The following is a 10,194-nucleotide window of genomic DNA, read 5'->3' as shown; positions in this document are numbered from 1 at the left end:
TCAAAGATCTCTTAGAGATATCGACTTTTTTTGCATGAAGTTAGTATGAGTAGAAGGTTTATCCTGGGCATTGTTGTTCGAACATATCATGGAAGAATTCAAACGTCTTTCAGTTCAAGCATTTTTTTATTTTCGCGGAGTAAATGCTGTATTTGTCAGTCGCGACGGCTGGGTGCTTTGCGACTCATATACTTTGGCTTGGTTAAAAAAGGTAAACTTTGACGTTTGCCTTCAACATGTTTAATCGAAATAGTTGTTTCCTTTCGAGTTAGAAAGATTTCTACTCGGCTTAATGCAGAAAAATAACGCCTGATCGCAGGTTAGGTTACGCACGACAGAGTTACCTTTTGTCTCGTCACGCTATCTTAACCCGACATTGAAAAGTAAATTTTCGTTTGGATATTACCAAAAGCCGCTTCTCCTCGTTATTCTTTACCTTACGGCTACACATCCCATTTCTAACGACTACATTTCCAGCAAAACAGTTGCTGTTTATTTTTCTAATGGCGATGCATTAACTTCTGAACGGAAGAAACGTTTAACGTTTACTGCTTCCACCGGAAGTAATTTCACAACAGGCTACAAAAACGCTTATAAATATCACTTAACACATTTAATGATGTTGCAATTAGCGAAGCGCACTAATGACGTCACAGAATTTGACCCCCGGTGTGAGTCAAAATTCGGACAAACAAACCGCTCTGTAAGAGCAATGTATGGTTGGCGGGCACTTTGGAGGCATATTTAGCGATTGCTTCACAAAACCATGGCCAGATTGGCTCGGACTTCGGAAAGCCTTACCTGTGCAACGTAGAAAGCTCAAATCGTGGTTTGAAACAAAAGGTTTGTCAAACAGAGCGATTATTCAATAAATGTGTAAAATGTTTTACTCTCAGTTATTGAATGGATTATAAAGGCCCGATTTGCTGCCGGGATTTGCTGAAAGAAAACATTTATTTTTATGAGAAATGCAAAACGTTTACACTGTTCTTAGTGGCACATTTTGCAACACAACAGAGCTAACCTCAGATTTATGCCACCACAAAATTACACAAAGAAACGCTCGTCCGATCGGTCCCCTTGCCTGACCCGAATATTTAAAGAGGTCAATTTCGTTACACAATTGTCGCGGCAGATATAACCTGCGATCAGGCTTTCTTTTTTTCGCGGCGGAGGGCGCCTGATCGCAGGTTACGGCAGATACTATTTAATATACACTGTTCGAGCTCTGCAGCTGTAGCTTCAGTCTGTAATAGTAATGAGGATAAATAATAGCTTTATTTAAATCAAACCCGCCGTCAATTCCATTAGAAAGGCGTTTGAATAGCATAATATTTTCGCCCTCTATCTATCATGTGTCGAAACAGATCGGATGGCCGGCGATCAGTGCCGTCAAATTCGGGAAGAATTCTGAACTTCTTGCAACCGACGATCTTTCCGGTGCCTAAATGAAGCAAACATACAAATGCTATCCTTCGCAATTATATAATTCGATAGTAATTCGCTATCCGCCGTGGAAATCAAGGTGTCATTACCGGATCTTCGACTAATAAATTCAATTTTGGGCCATTTTTTGGATACCTTCAATCTGTTTTTCACTTACTAAAGCAAAAATGTTTGAAATCTATCATTTTTCGAGCCTTTCGAGAATCTCGGCCTCAAATTGTGCCTTTCTCGCCCTTTTTTTCTTGTCAAGAATGCGTCCCCTCCATACAAAGCCTTTGCCAAAACTAAAATTGTTGTCCGACTCACGCAGGGGGGGGGGGGGGGGGGGTATCATGTGGCGAAATCTATTTTTAGTAATAGTGCGCTTTGCTAGATGATGTTGCAATTCTAAATTGTGCAACTCAGCAGAAATAATCAATTGTCACGGAATGAGTTCCCTTTGGTTAACTATTAGCAACGTTTTAGTGTGTTCGTGCGGGTAATGTTTGACCTCCTGACCTCTTTCAGTGCTTTGGCTAAATTAAAGGCACGGCGCCGCACAGTAAAATCTTTAGAAAAGCAGTCACTTGAGAAACACACAAGTCGCGTTTGCGTTAGTCACGGAGTGAACGTGACATGAATTTCCTTTACCACATCATCATCTTTTGCTTTTTAAAACCACATGCCTAACCGGAAAAATGCCTGCTTACGCATGCAAATATTTATTTTGTTCCGAATGTTCAATAAAATAACCCAAACCAGTTCTTTTAAAAGAAAGCCAAATCACGCCAAAATAAAGAGTAGACTATAAAGGCTTTCCCATTGTGTTTCTCCGTTTAGCGTCTTCCGACAAGCTTTTGGTAATCCTCCCCTGGCGCGATGACGTGTATCCCGTGCTTTGACACATTCTTGCTGAGCTTGCAACTTACGTTTCGATAACGTTTCGATTCTCAAAATACCGTAAACTTAAAACAAAAATTGGGATATCCAGAAAATAAGTCGTTGTTATGCAATATTTAACACGTTCCGGGTAAATTGTACGACTTGTACTCGCTCCGAGCCAAACGCTTGAGTAACACAACAATAAATAGTTCACACAAACAGAGCGCAGAGTATTCAAACTGAAAATAGGTGAATGATTATTTATAGCTACAAGCGAGAGATCGCGTGACATGGGTCTGACGTAGTGGTAGTTTTAAATAGCTTGGACATGTCCAAGCGGTCTTTGTTTTCGCTATGTGATTTTAGGTTAAATTAACTGAAAGAGCTTGCAACTTACGTTTCGATAACGTTTCGATTCTCAAAATACCGTAAACTCAAAACAAAAATTGGGATATCCAGAAAATAAGTCGTTGTTTTGCAATATTTAACACGTTCCGGGTAAATTGTACGACTTGTACTTGCTCCGAGCCAAACGCTTGAGTAACACAACAATAAATATTTCACACAAACAGAGCGCAGAGTATTCAAACTGAAAATAGGTGAATGATTATTTATAGCTACAAGCGAGAGATCGCGTGACATGGGTCTGACGTAGTGGTAGTTTTAAATAGCTTGGACATGTCCAAGCGGTCTTTCAGTGTTTTCGCTATGTGATTTTAGGTTAAATTAATATTAGCGCCTAAAGACTTGTACTAGTAAAAATTGCGTTCTTAATCGTTTTAAACTTCGCTGCCTTCGAGCGCTGAACCCCTTACATTCTTAATTGGTTATGTGACGTAAGATTTGGGCTACTCACGTTTTTGATTCTTATATAATGTTTGTAAATTTGACAAGTCACGTTTTTTCTACAAGAACGGAAGTGCTGAAGCACAACTATGGAGTGACACTTTACAAGTCACGCGCTTAGATCACCCACAGCGGAAAGTATTCCCTTGAGAAATTAAAACAGTCCCTTGAGAGTTAACAAGAATGCAATCCCTTCCGGTTCAGATTTTAGCCCAGTAAACGCTATTCTCCTTCTTTTTGCTTGTAAACAAGGAAAAAAAGTCGAAAAAAACGACAGTACAGGTGATTAAAATCAATAATGCGTTTCAAAAGGTTTTGTCGGTAAGTATACAGTGACAGCATTATTAAAATACGGAACAAATACACATTGCAGTGAATATTTATTGTGCAAATGACATATTAGCTGATCTTAAGCAAATATTTTTCAGGAAGAAAGCATAACCAACATGCAGTTTAAATTCTTTATAAGAGTAAATTAAACAATTAACGTTATACAATAAACGTTTTTGTTTTAAATCAGTACTTGCAAGCCCATTTGGCTCTCTGCCGCTATACTCCCAGTAAGATCTGCTGTCTGAAACGTGACACGGGGATTTCGCAAATGTTTGGTCTAAACTATGTGAAGTTAGTGGTAGGCAACTTAACCCTAATTAAACATTATCTTTGAACATTTAAAGGAATATGTAACTTATTTGCGGATAGAAATCAAGCTACGGCTATAAATATCAATATTTCGAAGACGCGTGGAAACAACTTGAAAACGTTTGCCTAACTTTTTCAAATTGAAATCTGTTTCTATCCGAGCCATTCGAGCCATCCGCAGCCAAAGACGCTCGTTTACATGCAGTTTCAGTGCTCTAATATAGCATTTGGCGGTTCAAAAATCAGTTAAAATCCGTTAAATAGTCCCATTAAGGGAAATTTACTGAGCCGCTCCTGAGATCGTATCCTTTCCGCCTTTCGCTCTCCTGGAACCTGTTTTCGAAAGGCAAAAAAAAAAAACGAAATCAGAGAACATGGCTGACTTGGAGAGCAACAACCTTCTTATCGCCCAAACCAATAACTGTTCCTCAGTGATTTTCGCTCGTTTCAGATTTAAATCAGTAAAGCACCACTTGATAGTCCTCATTAGTCCTCTCAAAGCTGTAACCACAATCCTTCCTCCCCTCCCTGGTAGTACCTGCTATGTAGCCTATGTAAGGAATTTTTAATAAGTAGCATTTGTATATTTGTTTATATCTATTAAATTTATTCAATCGTAGCCAATGAGGTTGGTCTAGCTTGTGAAATTAATATTCGGCCCCGGAAAAAGCGGCCTTATAAAAAGTTAAGGGGTTCTGAAGCGGGGTCGCTGTGTATCTGATACAGATCCTGCTTTGATATTATGCCAAGATTTTTAATCCGAGAATTTAAACACGATTTAGTGTTGATTATGTTACACTTTTGTTGCCTATGAAGTCACTATGGCGTCCTTTGGCCAATTCGGTACGACTAACACATTTATCATTTCATGCCCAAATAGCGTTGACGCAAAAACTGTTAATTATAGCGCAGAAAACAAAAGTTCGTCTGTCAAAAATAGCGGCGATATTGTGCGAAGCGGTGTTAACATGGAGCGCATAAAAACAACACAATATTTGGTCCTTAAAACCCATTCCTTTAGAAATAGAAGCAGCATAAGTGTTAGCATCTTAAAAATAAACCTTTACGCAAAGTTATAGATCACTCAAGGGGCTTTAAATGTTGATGGAATGCAAAATCATATGCTACAGGCCATCAGAAACCGGATGTACTCTTCAATTTATTGGTTAAAAGGCTTACTTGCCGACCTGATAGTGTAATGGCGGTGAGGTGCAAAGAAAACGCTACGTGCCCCGTTGAATGCAAGAGGCCCTTCTATCAGTTCAAGACATAAAACAGTCTTTTCCTTCTCATAAACGTACCAGACTCATCAATATAAAATGCAAGGGCTCTTTGGATCTTCAAATTCTCTGATCGTTTGGCTCGGTAAGTTCAGTAAAAACAGCAAAATTTTAGATTTTAGGAATACTATTCTGACCAGCAAATAGGGTTAAAGGTGAAAGACATGCAAAGTCATAGCAGTTTAGACTTTTGAAACGTTTTTTACACCAAGGTTCATTAGATTTTGCTTGCAGCATTTAAAATATTGCCTTTGTGGAACTGTCACAAACGTTTACCTTTAGCTTACTAGTCGTTCACAATTTCACATTTATTGCTATCCCTGTGAAAAAGCGACTGAAAACTCCTACGACGGTCTTTTCGAGTTAGAGGTTTGACTTTTTTTTTTTGCTTACATTCACCCTCGTACAAGTATTGCTAAAGGATACAGATTCCGGTGGAAGTGGAAAATGGTCATTAACAAATTGTTCATGCAAACTAAAAATAAATTTTATTACGTGCGTTCATTCACGATCGCTGTTCTTTTACAAGATAATCAAACTAATAAAATTTCAAGTTTAAAAGGAAATACCTCTTTTGTCTAAAGAACTCCCTTACTGTCAAAAAATAACGAAATCCCGGCTAGATAATGTCGATCGAGGTTACTCAGTTAAAATTCACAGCTACACGGCTGTCAAGTATGTCCGTCATGTAACCCGTCGTCGGTTATAATTCAGTGCAGTGCGTGTATTCCAATATAAAAAAGCTCTCAGTTCTTTTCTTTCTTTTTTCACGGAGAGTTAACCAATTACACAACAATTTCAAATCGTCATGTTTTTTTTTTTTTTTTTTTTTTTTTTTTTTTGCTTTCCAAAGCTTAAATTTTCTCTCCAGTAGATGTCCTTCTGCGCTCAATTCTATGGAATCTGAAAGCAACAATCTTGCCTCCGCAAACTGATTGTTTTAAAAGACTACCAGACTTTTAGTGACCAAATCAATCAATATGATTTATAGAAAGCTGTTGACGAAAAAACAATGTCCATAAAATATATATAATCGTTTAGTCTGAATGAGAAGTTTGCAACGAAGTAACACAACTTCCCTTTTAATTCTAATTCGTGCAAAACGTGTTTTTTTGTTGCACATTAAAGGGACTGTGTCACGGCTGAGTTAAGTTTATTTTTCAAGTTTTGCCAAATACTCGCGATGAAACTTAATGTTTGCAAAAAAAATTACTTCGATGTATCTAAATGACAAAACCATAGCTTCATTGCAACCAAATGTGTCTCCCGGGCGTTATAATTTAAAGTTACAAGCAAACATGATTTACTTTGAAAACTGTTCAGCCCAACAATATTTCAAAACCCCGGATATCACAATCCATTTTAATCTTCGTCACGTTTGGCCATCCGTACCTTTTTTTCTATTTGGTGTGTTATTAAAATGTTCCTTCACTGGTTTAAGAGGTTATTTTTTACATTTCAATGAATTTGATGGTCATTACCCATGCCTAAATTTAGCTAAAATCCGTGACACAGTCCCATTAACTCATGGAGACTTAGTGTAGTCTTCATGATATTGTTTATGTATCATGATCATGTGATCTCACGGTTATTTTGTGATATTGTGTACATGTACCGCACACTGGGCACGAATGTACATGAATTCATCAATAAAGAACTCAGCCCTGTTTGTAGAAAACAACTTAAGTTTTGGCTTTTCTCGTATGCTATGGAACAGTAACCAGGTAACATGCACGTCTGCTATGCCTTTCTTTTGATCTGATCCAACATCCAACATCATGACCTAGATTAAAATGTAAGGCAGGTCTGCACGATTTAGTCAAACCTGACCGCTGATGAAATAAGACTTAAGAGTTCTGCTATCCGTTCTGTCATCCTATCATGACTATATATTACCTGTGGTCACACTGGCCCTTTTTGCCCTCTATTTCCCTATCGAAAATCGGATATTGTTTACTTTTCGTCTGAGATGCCCGGGTGGAACTCTCTATGGAGGGAAGGCTCCGCCCAAAAGGAGAACCAATTTCAAGCCGGACGTATATAAACGGGTAGGGATATCACGTTTTGGAGCAAAGAAACTGCCATTCAAACCTTAAAAATTGCGAACAAACCCACCAAATGATAGGTTAAGTCAAGTATTTTAATGGGCTACTCAAGTGAAAAATTAAGAAAAGAGATGCAGTTTTCCATCTAAGGTTTGTGAAAGAGTTATCTTTTATAAAAGGGTAAAGGTTTGGACCTCGGCGCAGGGCCTCCCGTTATAACAAAAATTATTACTTCCAAACCCTCTACCCCTACCCCTCCCAGCTAGCAGAGCTGTCGAACATTATTGCACTTTTGGTTGCTTGAAACTCATAAAAGTTTTACAGCTGTTTTTTTTTTTTTATTTTCCCACAATTTGTATACAGGTTTGATGGCATGCATAACGATCGACACAATTGGAACTGGTGAGTGAAACATTTAGGCTCATTTGCTACCGAAGAAATAAAAAATACGGAAGCCTGAAATGATTTCCACTTAACATATTTTGTTCCATTTAGCGAAATGCCCAAATGATGGAAACCTTACAGCCGCTAAAGGAATATTGCAGAGTCCAGGCTACCCAAAGACTTATCCACAGAACATGGTCTGTGTATGGGTAATAACCGCTCCACGAGGCGAGCACGTGAAACTGGTGATGAAAGGAATGGATTTAGAAGAGTGCGCTCTGTGTCATTGTGATTACGTTGAAGTTAGAGAAGGAGCAAGCTCCAACGGACAACTTATCGGCAGGTTTTGCAAGGCGAAAAAAATAACTGTTTATTCTGAAGGAACACAAATGCGGGTGAAATTCAAATCGGACACGGCGTACCAGTTTAGAGGATTCTCCGCAAGCTTTTCGCAGATAAAACTTCGAAAAAGTAAGTGCACGAGAACAATTAATATTTCTTAATTCTTTTAAAGAAATTTCGAGTTACTTGTTACTCACAATACCAGCTTTTGCGGTTTCAAAAAATACTCTTGAACTTTCTGCAAGGCAACATTGTATAAACCATAAATACATACTGTGTTTATGTGTGACCCTAGTGTGGCCGAAACCACGACAGGAAGTGTTTAAACGAACGGAGGTTTTCAGGCGTTGGCGAAGGTTCGACTCACAATTAAAAAATCACATTTACAATCTAATAGGAACTCAGTTAATAAGAGGTCAAATTGCAAAGCGCCTCCAAATTCTGGGGGGTGCTTGACGGGTTGGTCGTGTGACTCGCATTAAAAAGCTTCAGTAATAAAGAAAACTAAATGACTCAGTGGCTTTAACTTTTTTTCTTTTAATTGGGCCGAAGAAAGTGACCGTAATAAAGAGGTTGAGCTGAGGCGGGGTTCTACTATATTAGAACGAATTAGTCCTCGTGATCTAATGTTATCGCAGGGTCGTAAACAGGTATATGGGATCAGGGATCACAGCCTTGGGATCGGGATCATGGACCCGGGATCCCGGGTCACAATCCCGGGTCACAAGTCATGGGATCCGGATCGGTCAATCAGATGGGATCAGAAAGGAATCAGGGATCAAATGTTGCCACATTTTGGGGATCAGGAATCAAAATTTAGAGCTAAAATTTGGGATCAGCAATGAAAAAATATACCTGGTTACGACCCTGTTATCGAATCAAGCCAACCAGCACCAACTTGGCTGTAAACCGGGTAAAAATGGAATCCGAAAAAATGAGGTAGCTCAGTTGGTGACCGTTTCTCGTCTTTATGGAATGACAAAGACTTAAGCAATTCTAGAACCAGCACGAGCGTAACAGCAAGGCAGGTTGAGTCATAAACACTAAGCACGTTTTAATAATAAAGAATTTTATTGCTGTTGATGTTGATGTTGATGATGATGACGATGATGATGATGATGATGATGATGATGATGAAGACGACGACGACGACGACGACGACGACGATGATGATGATGATGATGAGGAGGAGGAGGAGGAGGAGGAGGAGGAGGAGGTGGAAGGGGTGGAGAATGACCATGTTCACGGTTGTTGTTGCCGAACTTGTTGTTGCTTTTGTCTAGCTTATTCTCAGTTTTCTTCTTTTCTCTTTGTTTTCTACAGAAGAGCCTGTTATTTTGCACGCCAATGACACTTCTGGATTCATCAAAAGTTCTAACAACCCAGCCGTTTGTGGAATTGACAGACAGTGTACCTGGGTAATTTTTGCACATGAAGGCCAGAACGTGCGGCTCACACTGGAATCATTTGTATTTCCTTCTTGTGTGGGATCGTTTCTCGAGATCAGAGACGGCCCTAGATGTTTAAGTCAACTAATTGGAAGATTTTGTGGCGACGAGAAACCGCCACCAGACCTCTGTTCCTTAGGGAATAGTTTGTGGATAACATACAAGTACAACTCCACAAGAGACTTGCAAATGAACCATTTCGAAATGTTGTATAGAGAGGTGCAGTGCACCAGGCAGGCGCATGAGCAGAAGGTGCTGTATACTGAACCTGCTAACTCTGGTAAGAAATATCTCATTGCATTCGGTACAGTCGAGAATTTCTTGCAATATTTAATTTGCTAATAGGTAAAAGTACTTTTTTTCGCAGGATGCCTACATAAGGTCAGAAATAAAATTAAAGTCATTGTTATCTGTCATCCGTACATAACAGATATCCTGTGATATACGTAGCTATGGGTTGCCAAGATTCGTCCGAAGTCTTGAAAAGCGCTCCCTACTTGTAACTACAGTTTTTTTTTTAGCTGTGAAATGTCTTTCACTGAAAATTTGCTGCTCAATTATCCCGCCCAATCTCAAAATAGGGTTTCTAAATATCAGGCGATATTCCGCGCGATTTTACAAAAGAATCGTTGAATATTAGAATTTTTTCATGTCTCATATAGGTCAAAGCGTTCTAGGGCAAGTGAAAAATCTCAGCATTTGAAATGTTTACTGGCTCAGATTAAAACATCTCATCTATTCTGTTAAGAAATCGACTTAACGTTATATAGTCTTTATACTGTCACCATCATTCCTATGGTCAACAAGTGTGTGGATAATTGAAATATGTCGTCGATTTGATTTGTTGTTTTTCATTATCATTCATCGAAAATTTACCGGCGAATTAGAGGGGAAATCATT

The 10,194-nt window shown here is 38.9% G+C and overlaps 1 protein-coding gene across 1 annotated transcript; it reads left to right on the top strand.

The window, feature by feature from the left end:
• The first annotated feature begins 5,050 nt into the window (after positions 1-5,050).
• LOC144641037 (tolloid-like protein 1) lies at positions 5,051-10,105 on the top strand. Its single transcript, XM_078500095.1, has 4 exons — positions 5,051-5,160; positions 7,484-7,522; positions 7,616-7,975; positions 9,170-10,105. The coding sequence occupies exons 1-4, from the start codon at positions 5,115-5,117 to the stop codon at positions 9,634-9,636; spliced, it is 912 nt and encodes a 303-aa protein (XP_078356221.1). The 5' UTR covers positions 5,051-5,114; the 3' UTR covers positions 9,637-10,105.
• Positions 10,106-10,194: the final 89 nt, after the last annotated feature.

The sequence above is a fragment of the Oculina patagonica genome, unplaced genomic scaffold, assembly GCF_052425735.1.
Source record: "Oculina patagonica isolate OP01 unplaced genomic scaffold, crgOcupat unplaced628, whole genome shotgun sequence".
Classification (NCBI taxonomy): Eukaryota; Metazoa; Cnidaria; class Anthozoa; order Scleractinia; family Oculinidae; genus Oculina; species Oculina patagonica.
Note: the sequence above shows the minus strand (reverse complement) of the source record. Positions and strands in the feature narration are given on the sequence as shown.